Raw genomic sequence first — 22713 nt, forward strand, 5'->3', positions numbered from 1 at the left:
CTGCTGGAGGGTAGAGAGGCTCTGCAGAGGGACCTCGACAGGCTGGGCAGATGGGCAGAGTCCAACGGCCTGAGATTGAACACATCCAAGTGCCGGGTTCTGCACATTGGCCACAACAACCCCATGCAGAGCTACAGGCTGGGGTCAGAGTGGCTGGAGAGCAGCCAGGTAGAGAGGGACCTGGGGGTGCAGGTCGATGGTAGGCTGAACATGAGCCTGCAGTGTGCCCAGGCAGCCAAGAGGGCCAATGGCTTCCTGGCCTGCATCAGGAACAGTGTGGCCAGCAGGAGCAGGGAGGGCATTCTGCCCCTGTACACCGCACTAGTTAGGCTGCACCTTGAGTCCTGTGTCCAGTTCTGGGCCCCTCAGTTTAGGAAGGAGGTTGACTTGCTGGAACGAGTCCAGAGAAGGGCAACAAAGTTGGTGAGGGGTTTCAGTATTCAGTATCACTAAGGTTGGAAGTGACCTCAAAGATCATCGAGTCCAACCTGTCACCACAGACCTCATGACTAGAGTAGGGAGCACACTAGTGCCCACTGCAGGCTTGAACTCACGACCTTCCCATTAAAGGTCTTATGTGCCACCAACTGAGCCACAGACTGGACAAATTTTGGAACACAGCCCTGTGAGGAGAGGCTGAGGGAGCTGGTGCTGCTTAGTCTGGAGAGGAGGAGACTCAGGGGAGACCTCATTGCTCTCTACAACTACCTGAAGGGAGGTTGTAGACAGGCAGAGGTTGGTCTCTTCTCCCAGGCAGTCAGTACCAGAACAAGAGGACACAGTCTCAGGCTGCGCCAGGGGAGGTTTAGGTTGGATGTGAGGAAGAAGTTCTATACAGAGAGTGTGATTGCCCATTGGAATGGGCTGCCTGGGGACGTGGTGGGGTCACCATCATTGGAGGTGTTCAGGAGGAGACTTGATGGGGTGCTTGGTGCCATGGGTTAGTTATTTAGGTGGTGTTGGATTGGTTGATGGGTTGGATGCGATGATCTTGAAGGTCTCTTCCAACCTGGTCTATTGTATTGTATTGTATTGTATTGTATTGTATTGTATTCTATTCTATTCTATTCTATTCTAGCATGACGCTTTCCACAGCCCAAGTCCTGGTCTTCATGGGGTGTTTTAATCAGCCTGGTATCTACTGCAGGGACAGTGCAGCAGCACATATGAAACCAGGAGGTTCCTAGAGGGCATTGGTGATCTCTTCTTGACCTGTGTGACAGAAGAGCCAAGGAGGACAGTGTTCTGCTGGCCCTCAGTCTTAAAAGCAGGGAAAGGTTCATGGGGAGGAGGCCTGATGCCACAGAAGATAGTCCTGCCATTAAGGCAGAGAACTGTGGGATGAGCCCCTGTGCCAGGAAGGTGGCCAGGTCCCCAGACAGAGATCAGCTTAGCTCAGTTGTAATCTGAGACAACTTCTCAGAGTCCCTTCTCAGTACAAGTGAAGACCTTCAGGATGCAATTCAAAAGGAGAGCACGAGGAAGGCTCTAAGAGTGCTACATGTCACAGGTTTATTGGGGCACAGGCAAAGGGACCTGCTGTCAGGATCCTGGGCTGGCACCTCACCAGGGCACCACCTTCCCTTCCCAGTCCAGGAAGGTGCCGGTGTCCTTCTCAGAGAGGGAGGAGAGCACCTTCAGCATCCCTCGCACACTGGTGTCCACTGTCAAGGGGGGCTGCAGGGGCAGAGGGAGAAACACAGCCACTGTGAAAGGCCTGGCCAAGGCTGGCCTCACAGCAGATCACTGCTCAGGGCATAGAGAGAGTGAGGAGAAGCCAGCTCTGGGCAGTGAGAGTTCCCTGGCTCTCATCTTCTTCCCTCATGTGTCTCCAGCTCAGGGTATTTGCCAAAGAGCTCCCCAGATCCCAGCATGTTGGAAGGGATCTCTGGGGATCACTCAGTCCAACCCCCCGCTAAAGCAGGGCACCCACAGCAGCTTGCCCAGGAGCAAAATGGCCAGGGAGGACTGGAAGCTCTCCACACAAGGAGACTCCACAACCTCTCTGGGCAGCCTGCTTCAGGCCTCCAGCACTCTCACACCAAACAATTTTCTCTTCCTGCTCAGGTGGAACTTCCTGGGTTCCAGTTTGTGCCCTCTGCCTCTTGTCCTGTCCCTGAGCATCACTGAGCAGAGCCTGGCCCCAGCCTCTTGCCCCCCACAGGTCCTTTAGCTCTTGCTGAGCATTGCTCAGCTCCCCTCTGGGGCTGCTCTTCTCCAGGCTCTCAGCCCCAGGGCTCTCAGCCTTTGCTCCTCACCAAGACTCCCAGGATATTTGTAGCCTCCCCTGGACTCTCTCCAGCAGTTCCTTGTCTCTCTTGCACTGGGGAGCACAGACTCCAGGTGTGGTCTGATCAGGGCAGAACAGAAGGGGAGGAGAACCTCCCTTGCCCTGCTGGCCACACTCTTCTGGGTGCAGCTCAGGACCCCACTGGCCACAAGGGCTCATTGCTGACTCATGGGGAACTTATCCCCCAGCACTCCCAGGTCCTTCTCTGGGGGGCTGCTTCCCAGCCAGTCAGCCCTCAGCTGTGCTGGTGCAGGAGGTTGTTCCTTCTCAGGGGCGGGAGTATCTGGGACTGTTTGATGCACAACAAAGTTTCGCAGTCCCAGGCACAAACATTGTCCTAGGACCTCTTTTACCTTGTGAGGTCCTCCGCTCCCCATGTCGGTTTGCACCCAGCCAGGGTGCAGAGTAATGCAGAGGATGCCGTGCTCCCGGTACCCCAATGACTGGCACTTGGTCAGCATGTTGAGAGCAGCCTGTGGGGACACAGGAGAGGCTGCTGGGGGCAGGCAAAGGCTGGCTGCAGGGGGCCATATCCAGACCCTACAACTGGAGCAGGGAAGGTGGAGGCAGTTTGCCTAGTGAGGACCCATCCTGGCTCTCCCTTTAGAGGTGGGGCATGAGAGCAGGCACAGGTGTGTACCATGAGAGGCACCCAGGAGATGAAGCCCTATGCAGGAAGGGTGTCAGGGGTGTGAGGTGGTTTGGGGGGCAGGGCAGTACCTTGCTGCAGCGGTAGGAGATGACCTGTCCATACTCCCAGACGTACATCTCCTCAATGGAGCCAGCAATGCTGGACATGTTGACAATGGCTGCCTTGCTGCAGCTCAGTCCTGAGCCTGGGCTCCCCTGGGCAGCCTTCTTCAGCAGGGGCAGGAATGCCTGGCAGGAGAGAGGAGTTAGGGCCCTGCACAGGGTGGCACAGGGGCCCCAGCAGGCAACAGTGGCACCAGCTGTGGAGCATCCTGGGTCCTCTTCTCACTGCTGCTGCCCAGCAGGCTCCATCTCCCGGAGCCAGTCTCTTCTCAGTGACAGGGCGAGGGGCAATGGATAGAAAGTCAATCAGTGGAGGTTCCACCTCAACATGAGAAGACACATTTCTACTGTGAGTGTGCTGGAGCCCTGGAGCAGGCTGCCCAGAGAGGCTGTGGAGTCTCCTTGTCTGGAGAGATTCCAAACCCACCTGGATGTGTTCCCGTGTGACCTGCCCTGGGTCATCCTTTGCAGCAGGGCTGGACTCAGTACAGATCCCTTCCAAGCCCTAACATTCTGTGATCCTATGATTCTGCGATTTCTGAGCTCCAACCTGTGACTCAACAACCTTCTTGTTGAGGGACAGTCTGTCTGCACTGGAGTGAAGGCAAGACCCTCTCCCACCAGCCCTTCATACCTCCTGGCACAGGGCCATGAGGAGGGGTCTCCAGTGTTGTGCTATGATGCTGGGGCTGAGGCTCTCACCTGTCCCATCAGCAAGGGTCCAATGGTATTGGTGGTGTAAACCTGCCTCATGTCCTCCAGGGTCTCCTCCTCAAGTTTATTGATCTTTGCAACTCCAGCATTGTTGATGAGCAGGGTCAGCCCAGAGCCTCCCAGGTGCTTCTCAACTGTGGCTGCAGCTGCCTTGATGCTGGCAGGGTTGGAGACATCTGCAGAGCCAACACAGGGCAGGTCAGAGCCCACAGCCCCCTGGTGCCATGGTGTCCTGTGTGTCTCCTTGGGGAAGTTCCCTTCGGGCTGGCCAGGGGCAGGAGGGATGGCAGTGCCTGGTGTCTGCAGGCTCCTGCCCGTAAGTAAGGCTCCCTCCTGGGCACTGGGCAGGGGAACCAGGGCAAGGGGCCCTCAACGTGGGGCACCTACCGAGAGAGACGATGACCAGGTTGGAGTGCTTGGAGGCCAGGTTCTGTAGCTCCTGCAGAGAGGGAACTGTGTGGGCACACAGAGGCAGCAGGGGCTGTGCAGAGGCTCAGCCTTTCCAAGGCTCAGCTGGTGTTGCTCTGGCTCCATCCCAGCCCTGCCTCACACCAGCACCCTGCTCCCCTGGGATTGGGCTCCATGCCTCCTGCACATGTGTGGCGGTTTTAGGCTATGCCTTTAAAAGTTAGATGCAGATTTCAAGCAGAAAAAGTGGGAAAATATAAAAAAATCACAGTTGGGTGGAAAAAGAAAATATTATTCTAAACAAATTTCATTGGCCAGATGTGTGAGATGTACCCTAGCAATCTCACACACTCCACTTCATTCCTTTCCTTCTTCTCTAGCTGCTTTGGCTGCTCTGCTCGACTGGGGAGAATCTTATCGCTGCTACTGACCTTGCAGATAAGAACTAACATTCCTTCTGATGTCTCTCTTCTTTTCTTCTAATTATAGGGGGACAGGAGGTTGCTTTGGGGGGAGTGGGGCAGCTTTCCCTGGTCGTTTTGACCAGGGGGAGTTTTCCGTGCTGTTTTCTGATTGTAGATACCTGTACAACTCCTGTATATTTGTACCTATTCAATGCATTCCAGTGTAGAGTGTAGTTTTTGCTTTGTAAATGGAGCTTCCATTTGCTTTCCTGAGTGAGCTGTGCTGTTGTTAATGTAGTGGGAGATTTCTAAACAACCACAACATGGCAGTGTCCCCTCCACACTGCCCCTGCCTGGCTGGTCCCACAGCCAGCCCAGCCCAGTGCCCTGGATGCACCCCCAGCCCATTGCAACCCCCTTCCCTCCTGCAGCTGCTGCCCTGTCCCCCAGCTACCATCTCCAGCCCTGCTCAGTGCCTCCCAGCCCAGCCTCACCTGTGCTCGCTGCCCCTTGGGGTCCCGGCACCCCGCAAAGACCCACTTGGGTGGGGTTGGCATCCCCAGGAAGTGCTGGATGAAGCCCAGGCCGATGCCCCGGTTGGCGCCGGTCACCAGCACGGAGTGGATGCGAAGTTCTCCCATGCTGCTGCTGCTGCTGCTGCTGCCTCTGCCCCAGCTGCTGCTGTGTGCTCAGCTCCCTGGTGCTACTTTATAGCGTGGCCATGGCCACCCCACCCATGCAGGGCTTGTGCTCACTTGACTCCTGGCACCACCTCCCCAGCTCTTTGGACTCTAGGACAGAGATCCTGGCTGGGTGCCAGCCAACCTTATCAAAGGGCAAATTTCCCTTGGCTTTCTCTGCCACATCCACACCCCAGGTGCTTCTGGCACAGTGCTGCCTCTTTCAGGCTGCCTGGAACATGGTGACAAGGTGCATGGCTGCAGAGCTCCAAGAGAGCTGAGTACCAGTGGTGCTCCCCACAGCTCCCTTCTGGGCCAGTTCTCTTTAACATCTGTGTCAATGGGCTGGGCAGGGGCATTGAGGCACACTCAGGAAGTTTGCAGTTGACACCAAATTGGGTGGCAGTGTAGAAAGGCTCTGCAGAGGGACCTTGCCTGACTGCATCTATTGCTGAGTCAATGGGATGAGGTTCAACATGGTCAAATGCTGGGTTCTGCATTTTGGTTACAACAACCCCATGAAGGCTCCAGGCTTGGGGCAGAGTGGCTGGAACGTGCTCAGCAGAAAAGGACCTGGGGGTGCTGGGTGACAGCAGCTGAACATGAGCCAGCAGTGCCCAGGTTGCCAAGGAGGCCTCCAGAAGCCTGGCCTGGATCAGCAATAGTGTGGCCAGCAGGAGCAGGTCAGGGATTGTCCCCATGGAATTGGCACTGGTGAGTACACACCTTGAGTACTAGGTTCAGTTTTGGGCTCCTCACTCCCAGAAGGACACTGAGGGGCAGGAGCAGGTCCAGAGAAGGGCAACAAAGCTGGGGGAGGGTCTGGAGAAGAGGGCTGGGGAGGAGCAGCTGAGGCAGCTGGGGGTGTTTAGTGTGGAGAAGAGGAGGCTGAGGGGAGACCTCATTGCTCTCTACAGCTCCCTGAGAGGAGGCTGGAAGCTGGGGGTGGCCTCTTCTCCCAAGTAGCAAGTGGCAGGATGAGACAAAATGTCTGTAGGTTACCCCAGGAGAGGTTTAGGTTGGACATGAGGAACGATATCTTCCTCCTTGATGGTTGTCAAGACCTGGAACAGGCTGCCCAGGTGGAGTCTCTGTCCCTGGGAGCAGTGGAAATGTGGTGCTGAGGGCCATGGTTTAGTGGTGCCCTCGTAGTGCTGGATTCACTTTTGGACTTGAGTGCCTCAAAGGTCTCTTCCACCCAAAACCACTCTGTGAATCCATGACTGTGCTGGAATCCTAATCCCAGGTGGGCAAGGAAACCAGGCCCCTCCCACTTCCAGGCCACAACCTTATTTAAGAGAGTCAGCTTCCTGCCATCTTCTTTTTTCTGCCTTAGCATCTATTCCACCCTTCTGCTGCTGCTACTCCTGCCTACCCACGTGGTCCAGACTACCCCCATGAGTTTGGGGCCTGCATCCAGACAATCCACTGCCATCAAGAGAATCCATTTCCATCTGGTTCTGTATATAGCTCTATCCACCTCTTTCCCTTGTATCTCTGTAACCTTCCTTTTACTGAAATTCCTTTTATTTTTTCTTAACATTACCTTTTTATTTTCTGTTGGATCTGTGTAGTGGTTTGAGCTTTAACTGGAGTTTAAGAGCTCAGATGACAGCAAAATGTGAATTCCTTCCCTGCTCCCTCCCCGCCCTGCCCCTTTCCCCTGATTAGGAAAAAGGAGAGAAAGGAAAAAAAAAAAAGAGGTAGGGGGAAGGAGAAGGTGGCAAATCTACCAAAAAAATAATCTGGAGCTGGTTTGGAAGTAGGAGAAACAAACTGAAAAAAAAAAAGGCAAGCAGTAACAGGGAAGGTTTGCAAGGTGAGGAATTAAGGAACAAGGATGAATAGGAAAATAAACAAAACCAGGTTTGGATGGCCTTGTATCTCTCTTGATGTATGTGGAGTTCAGTCCTTTAGAGAAGCATGGATGCAATAGGGAAAGACAAGGCCTGACCACATGGAAGAACCAGGAGGCTACCAGCAGCTGTTGGTCCTCTTAAAACAGGCAAGGCAGAAGCAAATAGCACAAATGGCTGTAGTGGCTTCCTTTTTATAGGCTTGATGGACAGGAAGGGGGAGTGGAATGGACCACTTTAGACCCAGGGAGGCACCCCCACCCCCACCCCCACCCCCACCCCTCTCCTCCTCCTGAGAGGGGGAAACCAAGTCCCTCTCTGTTTACCTGGATCTGGTTTCTTTTATCTCCTGGGGGAAGCAGTACTCTTGCAGCCCTCCCCCCTAGGATGGGTGTAACCCAGCACAATCTGCTCCATGTGGTGGGACTTACACCCAAGGGAATCCCTTGCCAGCTGTGTCTGGTTTTGAATCTATATTTTTTACTTATCCCTTTCCATATACCTCTGTTGCTTTCCTTTCCCTTAATTCCTGTTTGCCTTTGTTAAAAAATGGCATTTTTACTTGCAAAGTCAACGCAAGTCCACTCTTCTTGTTTGAACCTGTTCTTCTCCTCCTGCCTAATTGCTTTTTCTCCCTAGCAGAAAAAGGGAGAAGGGAAAGTGAAGGCAACCTAAATTCTGTTTCCTTTCATTTTTTGGCTCTGGTAAACTGAAACAGCTACAATGACAAAGAAATCTGGTGGGTGGCCTTTGGTCCTGCCTTGGGGAAGCCCTGAGAAATGAGGATGCAGAGAAGGCAGAGTTGCTGAATACTTACTTTGCTGCTTCTGTCAGTCTTTATTCCTAAGATCAGCCCCTGTCCACTCCAGACAGGAGTTGGAGGAGTGAGGACTCTCCACTAGTCAATGAAGAGTGGGTTAGGGATCAGTTACCCAAATGGAATGTACACAGGTCTATGGGCCCTGGTGAGATGCACCCAAGAGTGCCGAGGGAACTGCCTGATGTTGTTGCTCTACCACTCTCCATCATTTTGGCAAAATTGTGGCAGACAGGAGAGGTGCTGAGGACTGAAGGGAAGCTGATAGAGAGCATCTTCAGGCACATGGAAGAGAAGAAGGTTATCAGGAGGAGTCATCATGGATTCACTAAGGGGAAACCAGGCTTGGCTAATCTGAGAGCATTCTGTGATGTCCTAACCGAAGGAGTAGGTGCAGGGGATGTAGTCTATCTTGACCTTAGCAAGGTGTGGTGGGTTGAAATTCCCCTCCCCCCCCCAGCATTAACTTTGCCAGACCAACTCAGTTAGAAGCAAATGGAAGCTGTATTTACAGGCAAGACTACAGGCTACAATGGAATGCAATGAATATGAACAAAAAATACAGTATTTACAATATTATACAGATATTTACAATTAGCAAGCAACACAAAAGCCCCCCTGGTCAAGAGACCAAGGAAGTTGTTCCACTGCCCCCCACCCCCTGTCCCAAGAGAGAAGAGGAGCAGAAAGCAAGCAATGGGTTAGACTTAACTAAACAATGCAGCCAAGGTCAGCTGAGAAGTAGCTTAATCTCTCCCAAGCGAAGCAAGCAGAGAGATAAGAAAAGAGAAAAAATTGGTTTGGTACAGCAAATCTTACAGGTGATATTCCTCCAATGCATTTGTTTAGAATAATCTTTTCTTTTCCTTTTTACACCCAATTAATTTGTATTTTTCTACTTTTCTGCTCAAAATCTGTAACTAAATTTTAAAACCACCACACAAGGCTTTTGACACTGCCTCCCATAACATCCTTGTGAACAAGTTCAGGAGGTGTGGGACAGAAGAACAGACAGTGAGAGGGATCAGGAACAGGTCACAAAATAGAGTTCCCAGAGTGGCGGTCAATGGTGCCTTGTCCAGCTGCAGAACTGCGACTAGTGGAGTCCCCCAGGGATAAGTGCTGGGTCCAGTCCTGTTCAACATCTTCATCAATGCCATTGATGAGGGGACAGACAGAGTCTGCTCAGCAGGTTTGCTGACTGGGAGCCTTGGCTGAGACATCTGAAGGCTTTGAGGCCTTTCAGAGACTTGGACAGACTGAGAGGTGGGCAGAGAGGAACCTAATGAGGCCCAGCAAAGATAAGTCCTGCACCTGGGAAGGAAGAATAAACAGTATCAGTACGGGTTGGAAGGTGATCTGCTGCAGAGCAGCCCTGGGAAGAAGGACCTGGGAGTCCTGGTGCACAAGTTCTGCATGGGACAGCAATGTGCCCTGGTGGCCAAGAAGGCCAATGGCGTCCTGGGGTGCATTAAGCAGTGTGTCCAGAAGTTCGAGGGAGGTTCTCCTCCCCCTCTATTCTGCCCAGGTGAGGCCCCAGCTGGAATATTGCATCCAGTTTTGGGCTCCCCAGGTCAGGAGGGACAGGGATCTGCTGGAGAGAGTACAGGAGAGGGCTACAAGGATGATAAAGGGACTGCAGCACTGCCTGGGGAGGAGAGGCTGAGAACCCTTAGACTGTTTAGTCTGGAGAGGAGAAGGCTGAGAGGGGATCTGATCAACGTCTATCAATATCTGAGGGCTCTGGGTCAGGAAGGAAGGGACAGGAGCAGCTTCTACTCACTTGTGCCCTGGGATAGGACAAGGGGCAATGGATAGTAACTACAGCACAGGAGGTTCCACCTCAACATCAGGAAGAACCTCTTGACTGTAAGGAACACAGAGCCCTGGAGCAGGCTGCTCAGAGAGGTTGTGGAGTCTCTTTCTCTGGAGACTTTCCAGCCATATCTGGATGTGTTCATGTGTGACCTGTACTGGATTCTATGATCCTGCTCTGGCAGGGGGCTTGGACTGGAAGATTTCCAGAGGTCCCTTCTAACCCCTAACATCCTGTGAGCCTGTGATGGGGACAGAGAAGATCCTGGGCTGTGCAGGGAAGAGTCAGCAGGATCAGGCCCCACCACTGTGGCTCTGTGGATACCAGGAAACAGTCTTTGTCTCTGAAGGGCATCAGGAACAGTCTGTTGCTGTAAGGCGTCAGGGAAAGTATTACCTCTTGGTAGACCATCAGGAAACAGGTGCAGGTGAGATGGTACAGAAGTCCTTGGTTGGTGCTTGTGTGTGGTGGCTTGGATGGCAGGTTAACTAGAAAAGAAACTTAAAACCACTTATATCTGTTATACATTCACAATGTTACATTAACCTATGTTACACACTGAGATTAGACCTTCTCAACTAGAGCTATGTTTCTTTGTGGGTCTCACTGAATATCCCCAGTTTCTAGTATGACCCAGTATGCATGACAAGGCATTTTGGCAAAGAGGTGGTGCTTGAAATGGGTTACATTATCCAATTCAATTCTCTTTGGGGTGCCATGTCTCCACAGGATGTGTCTCTACAGGCCCAGAATGGTGTTGAGGGCAGTAGCATGGGATACTGGATAGGTTTCTAGCCACCCTGTACTTGCCTTCACCATAGTCAGTATGTACTGTTTGCCACTGTGAGATGGAGGAAGGGCAATGTAGCCGATCTGCCAGGCCTCTCTGTACTTGTACTTTGACCATCTCCCCCCATACCACAGGGGCTTCATGCCCTTAGCTTGCTTTATAGCAGCACAGATGTCACATTCATGAATAACCTGTGAGATGGCTTCCATAGGTATGTGTGGCACGAATGGATTTGTGGATGATCAGAACTACCCAGCTGGCTGATAAGAGAGGATGAAGCTATGAAAAACAAGAGCCTGCAAGTTTCTGTTTAATAAACAAAGTAGGGGCTAGGACTTTGTTACTCCACTTGGAGACTTCATAGAAGTCAAAACAGCCCTAGAGGAAGATGAAGGGGAGGAAGGCAATCGCTGGTCTCCTAACGCAGCTTCCAGGGGCATGCCTGGGCTGTCATGTCACGGGATACTGATGGTATGTAAGCTGGGGGGCAGCTGCACCCATCCTCTGTTGAGGGCTGGGGACGCCTGCTGGGATGGCTGGCCCCTACAACTTCTGAAGTATCCGGAGCTGTGGTTAACGTGTGTCAAGCTCTCTGTTTTGTGCCTAGTGTTCTGTTTGTGCTTCTTTGGAGACATGGGTAACGTGGGTCTAGTTTTCTGTTTCTGCTTTGCTTTCTGTTTCATGTTTTGCTATGCTGTTACATAAGCTTGTCTGCCTTTTAATAGAAGAATGCTGTGCCTTCACGGCACCTGTGGTAAGCTGTGCTAATTCCTTGTGATGGGTTGAAGTTTCCCCCCAGCATCAACAAGAACAGACCAACTCAGTTAGAAGTAAATGAAGCTGTATTTACAAGCAAAACCTACACTCTACAATGGAATGCAATGAATATATACAAAATATACAGTATTTACAATATTATACAGATATTTACAATGAGCAAACTGCACGAAAATCCCCCTGGTCAGGAGGGGGAAGCTGATACACTGCTCCCCCTCCCCACCCCAGTCCTCTCCCTTTGAACATGCAGGTCAGGTATGGAATCCTTGAAGCTAGAAATAGTGGTGACTCAGTTCCAATAACCTCAGAAGCAGCTTGATCTCCCTTATGGGCAGCCAGAATTTCCTTTTCTGTTGCAGTACAGTTGGCCTCAGAGCCTTTGTATCCCTTACTCCAGAACCCAAGTGTTTCTCCAAGAGCCCTTTGCCATAAACTCCAGGTAGGACCACTCTCACTGGCACATTCTTAATCTCTAGCCCAGTTTGAACAGGTCCCAGAGCCACAGCATGGACCACTTCTCATTTTATCTGGTCGAATGCTACCTGCTGCTCGGTCCCTGCACCAAATAATTTTTCTTTCCTGTTATGTGAAAGAGGAGTTCTACAATCTGACTGTACCCAGGAATGTGCATTTTCCAGAATCCCACAAGCCTCAAGAAGGATTGTGCCTCTTTCTTACTAGTGGGTTGCACCATAATGGCTACCTTATTTACCACATCCTGAGGGATATGGTGATGGCCATCTTGCCATTGAACTCCCAGAAACTGGGTTTCTCTGGCAGGCCCTTTTACCTTGCTTTTCTTTATGGCAAAACCAGCTTCCAACAGGATATTGATTATCTCCTTACCCTTCTGGATGACTTCCTCTGCTGTCTCACCCTGTACAATGACGTTATTGATGAACTGCAGGTGCTCAGGAGCCTCACCCTTCTCCAGTGCAGTTTGGATCACCTCCTGTTAGATGGTAGAGCTGTGTTTCCATCCCTGGGGTAATCTGTTCCACTGTTATTAGACACCTCACCAGGTGAAAGCAAACTGTGTCCTACATTCTTCTGCAATGGGAATGGAGAACAAAGTGTTAGCAATGTCTGTTGTGGCATACCACTTGGCCATCTTTGATTCCAGTTCATACTGGAGTGCAAATATATCTGACACAGCAGTGCTGATTGGAGGAGTCACTTCATTTAGGCCATGGTACTCCACAGTCAGTCTCCATTCGTCATTTGCCTTCCACACTGGCCATATTGGGTTGCTGAAGGGTGAGTGAACCTTGCTGATGACCCTCTGGCTCTCCAGTCATCAAATCAGTTGATGTATGGGGTACAGAGAATCTCAATTGGTTCTGTATTGCCTGTGATGTACTATACAAGAAGCAATTGGTAATTTCAAATCTTGCATCTTATGGCTGCCTGCTACAAAAGAGTCATCTGATAGTTCAGGTGTGGTAGACAGCTGTTCTTTGTCTGCTACCCCAAAAGCCCATTTGTTCCCTTTAGGGTCCTTAAAACATCCCTCCCACAGAAAGTCAATTCCAACAATGCAAGGTGCATCTGGGCCAGTCACTATGGTGTGTTTACCTCACTTGTTCCTGGTCAGGCTTATCTCAGCCTGCAGTACAGACAAATCTTGTGAGCCCCCTGTGACTCTTGAGATAGTTATGGGCTTGGCTCCTCTGTAGCTCGAGGGTATCAGGGTGCACTGGGCCCCTGTGTCCACCAGAGCGTGGTACTTCAGGGCTTCTGAAGTGCCATGCCATTTCACAAACACATCCTGATATACTCTGTTGTCCCTGTCCTCCACCTGGCTGGAGGCAGGGCATCTCTAATGCTGATGGTGATGTCCACCCTTGTCACATGGTCCTGAGTTACTGGCTAATTTGTCTCTTGGATGATCAGCACCAGCCTGGGAAACTGAAGCAACCCTTCTCCTGGACAAATTATTTCCATTGTGGCCACATTGCAGTTCCTGTACTCTGGCCCAGAAGGCAGAGGTGGGTTGGCCATGCCAGCTGTCCATGTTTTCTTTGTGGTCACAGAGATCCCTTTTGATGCCCCCTGCTTAGTTCGAGCTGATCTCTGAGGAGGAGGGAGTTTATTTCTAAGGGCTGAGACATGGATCCATTCTGAAGGGGAAATTTTCCTGGAGGGACAAAAGCCTCAAAAGTGCCCTGAACCAGAATGGGGCAGGAGCCAGCAGGTCTGATTTTTCAGGAGATCGCCCACGTTGCCCAGGCTTGTCTGAGCATGCCCTGGGGTCAAGTGGGCCAGGTGTCTGTGCCTTTGGCCACGTTTGGAGAACACTGATTTTATAGGTTACAGTGTCAGGTTTTTATCTCTCAATCTTTGTTGTCACTGCCATTGTCTCAGGAAATCTATAAATACTAGCCCAAAGTGAGTGCCTTGTCCAAGATCTGGGAGAAGCCACAGGCCTTAACCCTGCAAGTCCTAGAAGCTATTTACATAAATTATTTCGTGCACAGCCATCTGTCTTAAATATCTGATTCCCTGTTCCATAGTTGACCATCTAATTGGGCCCCAGGTTATGTCATCTTTGGAGGGTTAATGGCACCTTATAGCAACAAGAATGCATGCCCAGAGTGTATGTCCCATCAAGCCTTGCTAACTCTTTGTCCAGACTGGTGTCACAAGAGCTTAAAAGCTTCACCTCTCATCTAATTCTGCAATTTCTGCACCTCTATCCCAACATTTCAGGGTCCAGCTCAGTAATGTCTGACCATCCTTTCTTGAGTAGTCCAGACAAGTTTGCTGTAATTCCTTATGAGGCATGGCAGTGATGGTTATTACCTCATGGTCTGAATCATTACCAAGCACTGGTGAGGGCTGAGGTGTGCTGGAACCAGTAAATGTGCCTTCTCCAGCATCTGAGTCTGGAACTGGTATGTCTGTCTTTTGCAGCTTTTTTGAACATGTACTGACTGGAGCTAGAGAGATTGTGTGGGTAGGAACATCAGGGGTTAAGGCTGGGTCCCTATGAGAGGCTTCTAGGGGTGGGGCAAACCCCCTGGCCGGGGCTGGAACTACGCAGCAGTCACCACAGCCATATCCCTCCCCATCCAAGTATCTGCTCCTGCAGCACTTGTGGTTGTCTGAAGGCACAGTCTGGGGGGGAATCTTTGCTCTAAGTGTTGGTCAGAGCACTGCCTCATCCACACCGGCAGCGCTTGCAGCTGCGGGACTTCCCCCACCAGCTCAGCAATCAGAATTGACAAAGGGATGCCTTGTGGAGGACTGGCTAATAACTAAAGGACATAAAAATGAACTGACTGAAGATGATTTAGTAAGACACAGAACACAGCTGGTTTAGCTGATAGAGCGTGACTTGGCAAGGTATAGCTGGTTTAGACCAATCATGGACAATGACAAAGTCACCTTGAAGAGTTTCAGGAGGAAACTTAGCCAGCAAAAAGAGGAACTTGTGGTTAGCTTATTGGGGTGCAAAACCACAAGAGGCAGGCTTGACATTGAACATGTAACCAATAGTATGATAAAGATTTGCATATATGAATAAGCTATCCTATATAACCTGTGTAATTTTGAATAAAGTTTGAAGCTTGTTTATCAATCACATTGATTGAGTCGTCAAGTCTTCCCGCACTGCGACAGATGGCGCCCGAACAGGGACGATCTTTCTGCGGGCAGAATTGATTCCCTGCCATCGGGTTTTTGACGGGGACATAGGCCCGTCCTGGGATCCGCCACGGGGGCGACGAGGTGAGCCAGTCCAGTGTGAGGATACCGGCCCTGTTGCAGCGCAGGAGGTGACAACACCTTGGAGACACGAAGTGATCCAGCCGAAGACGCTGCGCGAGCGACCTCAAAAGGCTGCAAGAAAATAGGTGCGCACCTAGGGTAATTATAGGGTAATCATGGAGAGGCAAGCAGCGTATGATTTATTTACGTGCTTTTTAGAAAAGCGGCATGTACAAGGCGTAGACCTAAATAAGGAATTAATGGGGTTACTTAGGTATGGGGTGGCAAAGGAGTGCTTTAAAGACCCTAATACTGTTTTTGAGGAAAGAGAATGGCGCAAGCTAGGAGAAATATTATGGGAAGGTGTGTTAGATGATGATAAAACTGCAAGGAAACTATCCAAGCCGTGGCGTGCTGTAACAAACTGCACTGGTCAGTATGCAGCTGAGCAGAAAGCCGCCCGTGCTGCACAGAGCAGACTAGGAGCACTTGTGTCCCCAGAGATCTCGGGACCCTCGGTTGGCTCACCCTGGCCACAGATTTTTAGCAATACTGATTGTCCCCCACCGAGTATTCGTACGATACAGCTGCCTTCAGATCCCCGGCTAACAGCAGCTGCCTCAGCAGCGCCAGCCCCTGCTGCAGCCTCGGCTTCTGTACCATCCGCTGCTGAGCTGGCTATGCCATCAGCCCCTCCAACTGAGGAGTCTCCTCCGCCTCCAAAGGAGGAGGCTGTGAAAGAGGAAAGCCCTAGGGGGTTGGTTGGTCCCTCTGTGGACGGTAAGGCTGAGGGTAACCAAGAGTTGGGCAGAAGAAGGCGACAATTGTGGCAGACCATAGCTGGAGAAGCTGTAAGTGCGGGAGATATGGGAGCAGCTGATTTGTTACGAGAGTCTGCTTTTCTGGTGATTTTTAGACAAGAACAGGATGGTGTAATGGCTGATATTACCACTCTTGATTGGAAACTTTTAACACAACTACGCCAAACTGTTAGCGAATGCGGTATCCATGGTGAGCCAACTCGACAGATGATAGATTATATATGGAGTAGTAATATTTTATTGCCATCAGACATTAAGAATGTTATGAAGCTAGTATTGACTCAGTCTCAAAATTTGTTGTGGCAAGCTTATTGGCAAGCTGCTTGTCAAGAGATAGTAGCAGTTGAGCAAGCGCCGCAAGACCCTCTCTATAGTGTTGCTGTGGACGAATTAATGGGTCTTGATCGGTTTCATCACCCCGAAGCCCAAGCAGTGTTGGGGCCACAAAAATTACAAACAGCTATGACAGCAGCTAAGGAAGCATTAAGTAAAATAAAAGGTCCAGGAGGGATCCCATCTTATATGGGCGTTAAGCAGGGTCGACAGGAATATTTTGGAGATTTTATAGACAAGATAGCACAAGCAATAGAGGTAGCTGGGGTGCCAGAATATATGAGGGGAGCTTTATTAAAACAATGTGCACTTCAAAATTGTAATGAAACAACTCGAAATATCTTAGCTAGCTTACTCTCTACCTGGACAATTGCAGATGCCATAGATAGAATGGCACAAGTGCCCACAGGGCCACATGCAATGTTAATAGATGAAGTTAATAAATTAGGAGAAGGTCTAAAGGAAGGGCTAAAAGAACAATCCCAAGCCGCGCAAAATCAGGTTTTGGCTGCTCTTGCCCCACTCTGAGCCTCTAGCAGACGTGCACCTAATCGAGGCTATGAAGCAAAACGGCCGATATGTTATCGATGTGGTCAGGCTGGGCATATACATCAGGAATGCCCAGAGGGAAGCGTATGGTGTCACCGCTGTAGGATGGACAATCATAATGATGCCGCGTGTGGAAGGAGGGAGAGAAAACCATCGGGAAACGGGAGAATGAGCGCGAAAAGCCGCCGCGCAATGACACAAATGGCAGCTGCAAATCCATGGGCTTATCCTGCTCAGACCCCCCAGACAACAATCTCCGTCCAGCCACCAGTGGCAGCCTCGGAATGGACCTGGCAACAGCAGTAGAATTTACTCTCCTGGATCAACGCCCACAGAAAATACCGACCAATATTAAAGAACCTATTCAAATCAACGGAGTTCCAGTTGGCGCACTTTTGATCGGACGTTCATCAGCCAGCATGTCAGGACTTATGGTGTTGACGGGACTCATTGATGCTGATTTTTGTGGGACTATACAAATTATGGTTCAAACATTGCTTCCACCTCTCGTGATCCCGAAGGGCTCTAAAATTGCACAGGTAATACCACTGCCAAACTTCACTGCTGCAGTGGCGCCAGCTTCACGGAATGCTCGTGGGGCAGGAGGTTTCGGCTCAACGGGACCATTAACATTATTAACTGTGGACTTGAGTCAGTGCCCAAAAAAGCCAATAACTGTGGAATATCAATCCCATAAACTAAGACTTTCAGCACTTTTGGACACAGGCGCTGATGTCAGCATCATTTCTCAGCGTCTATGGCCGGGTCATTGGCCAGCATATACATCCTCTGGGACTATCACAGGAGTAGGAGGAATAACAGTAGCACAAAAATCTCCACCGGTACGGATAACCATAGAGGACCAGACAGTTACCTGCGCAATTTCTATTTTGCCCCTGCCTGACGGGGTTCAAGCCTTAATTGGAAGAGACGTGTTAGCACAAATGGGAATGGTCCTTACAACTGACAGGTCTTTTTAGATGCGGCCATTGCATGGACTTTCCCGATCCAGCTGCAATGGAAGTCAGATGAACCTGTGTGGATTGAGCAGTGGCCGCTAAAAAGGGAAAGCCTTCAACAAGCACACCTGCTAGTAAAGGAACAATTTGAACAAGGGCACCTAAGATTGTCCACTAGCCCGTGGAATACTCCAATATTTGTCATCAAAAAGAAATCTGGCAAGTATAGACTGTTGCATGATCTGAGAGCCGTCAATAATCAAATGCACACCATGGGAGCGTTACAGCCAGGGCTCCCGAATCCAGCATTAATACCTGAACATTGGTCAATTATGATTATTGACCTCAAAGACTGTTTTTTCACAATTCACTTGCATGAATGCGACACACAACGTTTTGCTTTTACATTACCTACCCTCAATCGTGAAGCACCCGCACAGCGATTTGAATGGACAGTGTTGCCACAGGGCATGAAAAACTCACCCACGTTATGTCAGTTATATGTAGACGCGGCTCTACGGCCAATTAGAGAGGCATGGCCACATGTTATTATCTATCATATGGATGACATCTTGTTGGCGCAAGTTGACCCATTCACAGAAGAGCAACAGCAACAACTTGCTCAGCAGCTGCAATCTCAAGGACTTGTTATTGCCACTGACAAGATTCAAAGTACAAGTCCGTGGAATTATTTAGGATGGACAATTACAAATCATACTGTACAACCACAAAAACTTACTATCGACATCAATGTCAGAACGTTACATGATCTGCAAAGTCTCATGGGAGATTTACAGTGGTTGCGGCCTGTTACAGGGATTCCTAATGAATTGTTAAACTCACTGCGCCCATTATTGAAAGGGACTGATCCCGCCACACCTGTACATCTCAATGCTGGCCATATATCTGCACTAAAAGACATTTGTGACATGATTACAACTCATGTCGTAAACCGCTGTAGAGACACACTTCCTTTGGACTTAACGCTACTGTGTGGAACTGATGCTCTTTTGGGTGCCATCACTCAGCTTTTACAGAAAACGGGGGAGAAAGAGGGGGATACCATCATCTTGGAATGGATTTTCCCACCTCTACAGCCAAAAACTACCATACAGCAAAAAATTGAAATCTTGGCAGAACTAATACGAAAAGGCCGTGAGAGGATCCTGCAAATCAGTGGATGACCACCACACACAATTTACCTTCCGCTACACAAGTGAGAGCTGCAATGGTATTTGAATAATTCTGCAGTGCTGCAGACAGCCCTGTTAGAGGATGGAGCAACCATAGCTGTGGAGCCGCTGCGGTCTAAGATACTGGCCTGGATGAAAAATCGGAAGTGGATCAGTATCCCAAAAGGATCAGAACAACCGTTACCATCTGCAGTAACAGTATTCACAGATGCAGGAAAACGATCACGGAAGGCGGCAGCCACTTGGAAGGAGGGTGAACAGTGGCATCAACAATTGCTAAACGCCGAAACTGGGGACTCTTTGCAAACGTTGGAGCTCCTTGCAGTTGTCTGGACCTTGTCCCATTGGTTGCATGAACCTGTTAACATTGTTACTGACTCTCTGTATGTTGTGGGAGTTGTTAATCGCATAGAAGATGCCGACATTAAGGATTTAAAAAATCAGAGACTGTTGCAGTTATTGCTACAACTTAAACGGGCCATGCAACAAAGATCTGCCAGATATGCCATATTGCATATTAGAAGCCATCAATGGGATATAGGATTAGGAGAAGGCAACGCTAGGGCAGATAAGTTAGTAACAGTTGCAAGGGAAGCCCCAGTGTCCCCAATGGTTCGGGCCAGGGAAACACATGCTATTTTTCATCAAAATGCTAGAGGGCTTGCTAAAATGTTTGGTTTGCCTTTGGGGGATGCAAAAGCCATAGTAAAGGCTTGCCCAACATATAGCTATCACAATAAGGGCATAGGTCTTGAGTCAGGAGTCAATCCGAAAGGGCTTCAGGCCAATGAACTCTGGCAAATGGATGTTACCCATGTGTCCTCCTTGGGGAGACTGAAGCATTTGCATGTTAGTGTAGATACATATAGTCACATGATTTGGGCTACACCACAAACAGGGGAAAAAGCCAGGGACGTAAAAAGACATCTTTCAGCTTGTTTCGCAGTAATGGGGGTACCAAAAACCATAAAAACGGATAATGGCCCTGCCTATTGTAGCCAGGCTGTGAGAACATTTTTTCAGCTATGGGACATTAAACATGTAACAGGAATTCCACGTTCACCAACAGGGCAAGCTATTGTAGAGAGAGCTAATAGTACCCTAAAAGCATATCTTAATAAATGTGATTTGACCGATCCCAGAGAAAAGGTAGACAGAACATTATTTGTAATAAATCATTTAAGTATCTTTGGAGATAGTGATGTGCCACCTATAAGTCGGCACTATGTGCAGGACAAACACAGTCAAGAAAAACCGCAAATGAAGGTGTACTATAAGGATCCTGAAACAGGAGCCTGGCTGGGGCCAGCCAAGGTAATTTTTATAGGCAGAGGATATATGTGTGTGGTTACTCCTACAGGCACTCAGTGGATTCCCAGTCGGTGGATCAAACCTGCTTCTGAAAGTCACCCCCAAGAAGCGGTGCAAAAGCCCAATGAGGAAGAAGATGCAGGTACAACGGAAACTGTTGATATTGGTTACTGTTTTCATACTAATTGAAAGAGGATGGGCACTGGTAACACAAATAAATCCTAGAGCTAACATGTGGGTGTCATGGGCAAATCAAACAGGGAATATGGAATTTTGTCTGAGTCTCCAATCTGCAACGGAACCCTTTAAGACATGCCTTATTGGCCTTCCTGATTATGATCCTACTCTGTTTGGTAATTATACTACGGCTACAGTAAGTAATTGTGATAAAGTTGACAGTGATGCTGAGTGTTCAGCCCTGCTCCTGCAAGGGTTGAACGTCACTTTACCATGGGACCCACAGGAGCTTGAGTTATTGGGGTCAATGCAGATTGGCAATACATCACAGGGTTGGACTCAGACGTGTATAGCTTTTGGAGACAAATTTAAAGGGTGGCAGGCATTTGAACACTTTGTAGCTCAGCATGGTTCACCTGCCAACCTGTCAAATGCCCCAGAGGGTTGAACTGATGTAAGCCCCGGAAGACCATATCACATATACGGTGACTATTGTGGATGGAATGACACAGTTATGCTTGGCAAATTTAGAATTGCAAAACTTCTAGGTGCATTTGGTGCCCAAGATCTCAGTGAAACCTTAATCTAGGATAATTTTGAGGCACCTCCGCATATGACTCCTCTTTTATGGAATAGGGAGTCTGCAAAGGCCTTGCCTCCAGGAATCTTTTTAATATGGGAAGACCGTGCCTGGCAAGGCATACCTGCTAATGCCTATGGGGGTCCATGTTATTTGGGAAAATTGACATTAATTGCTCCTCGCCATCGTGACTGGGTTAACGTAGTTCGTCAAACGCCACGACGCAAGCGCTCGCTGCACCACCTTGATTCTACATGTGATGATGAGGTCCGCCTGTGGACTAATACTGCCAATACTTTTGCTGCTTTATTAATGCCTAATCTTGCGGCCAAGCAGGCTTTGAGGAACATTGAGAAACTTGCCTGTTGGTCTGTGAAGCAAGCTAATGTAACCACAGAAGTTATAGAGGAACTATTGCTAGATCAGAATAGTTTAAGACATGCTTTGTTGCAGAACAGAGCTGCCATAGATTTTTTATTGTTAGCCCATGGTCATGGCTGTGATGATGTTGATGGAATGTGCTGTTTTAATTTGTCGGATAATGGTGTTTCTATACATAAGAAAATTGAGTGGCTAGAAGGTCATAGCCAGAAGATTGCAAAGGATGTCAACCCACTTGACGATTGGTTTCGTTCATGGTTTGGGGGTATATCCCCATGGGTTATGTCACTCATTAAGGAAGGTTTACGATGGTTGGGCATTATCTTATTGATATTGTTAGTCGTTAAGATTGCTTATGCTTGTATTGTTACCCAAATTAAGCAGATGACCGCTTCAGCTTTGCTTGTTAAAGAAAACGGGGGAATTGTGGAGGACTGGCTAATAACTAAAGGACATAAAAATGAACTGACTGAAGATGATTTAGTAAGACACAGAACACAGCTGGTTTAGCTGATAGAATGTGACTTGGCAAGGTATAGCTGGTTTAGACCAATCATGGACAAGGACAAAGTCACCTTGAAGAGTTTCAGGAGGAAACTTAGCCAGCAAAAAAGAGGAACTTGTAGTTAGCTTATCGGGGTGCAAAACCACAAGAGGCAGGCTTGACATTGAACATGTAACCAATAGTATGATAAAGATTTGCATATATGAATAAGCTATCCTATATAACCTGTGTAATTTTGAATAAAGTTTGAAGCTTGTTTATCAATCACATTGATTGAGTCGTCAAGTCTTCCCGCACTGCGACAATGCCTTAGCAGAGCCACGTCCGCTCTCTCTCCCCCACTACAGGGAGTTCTTAAAAGCGTAACACTTTGCCCTCACCATGTAGTCAGAACTGATCTAATTATAATGATTGCCTGGATTACATTCAAACATAGGGCACATATTGCTATAAAATACCATTTTTTCCCCAAACCATTTTTATCCAGGCAGCCTGCTTCACAGCACCATCATCAGAAAAGTTCTTTACAACAGCAAAATTCCCACTGCCAGTAAAGTTGATAAAATTTGAGAAATACATGCAAAGATGCATTGGCAAAGCTTTTACCCAGTCAAAAAACATCTCTATCATCATCCAAATCACATGATATGTTATTAATTTACACACATAGCTCCAAAAAGATCAGCTACAGGCTGGGGTCAGAGTGGCTGGAGAGCAGTCAGGCTGAGAGGGACCTGGGGGTGCTGGTCGACGGTAGACTGAACATGAGCCTGCAGTGTGCCCAGGCAGCTAAGAGGGCCAATGGCATCCTGGCCTGCATCAGGAACAGTGTGGCCAGCAGGAGCAGGGAGGTCATTCTGCCCCTGTACACTGCACTGGTTAGGCCGCACC

The 22713-nt window shown here is 49.2% G+C and overlaps 1 protein-coding gene across 1 annotated transcript; it reads right to left on the minus strand.

Moving 5' to 3' along the window:
* Window positions 1-1500: 1500 nt before the first annotated feature.
* Window positions 1501-5210, minus strand: LOC104297146 (C-factor). Its single transcript, XM_009897050.2, has 6 exons — window positions 5064-5210; window positions 4145-4196; window positions 3746-3933; window positions 3011-3169; window positions 2644-2763; window positions 1501-1677 (listed from the first exon to the last, which is right to left on the minus strand). Exons 1-6 carry the CDS (start codon window positions 5208-5210, stop codon window positions 1564-1566), a joined length of 780 nt encoding a protein of 259 aa, XP_009895352.2. The 3' UTR covers window positions 1501-1563.
* Between the last annotated feature and the right edge of the window lie 17503 nt (window positions 5211-22713).

The sequence above is a fragment of the Dryobates pubescens genome, chromosome 19 (assembly GCF_014839835.1).
Source record: "Dryobates pubescens isolate bDryPub1 chromosome 19, bDryPub1.pri, whole genome shotgun sequence".
NCBI lineage: Eukaryota > Metazoa > Chordata > Aves > Piciformes > Picidae > Dryobates > Dryobates pubescens.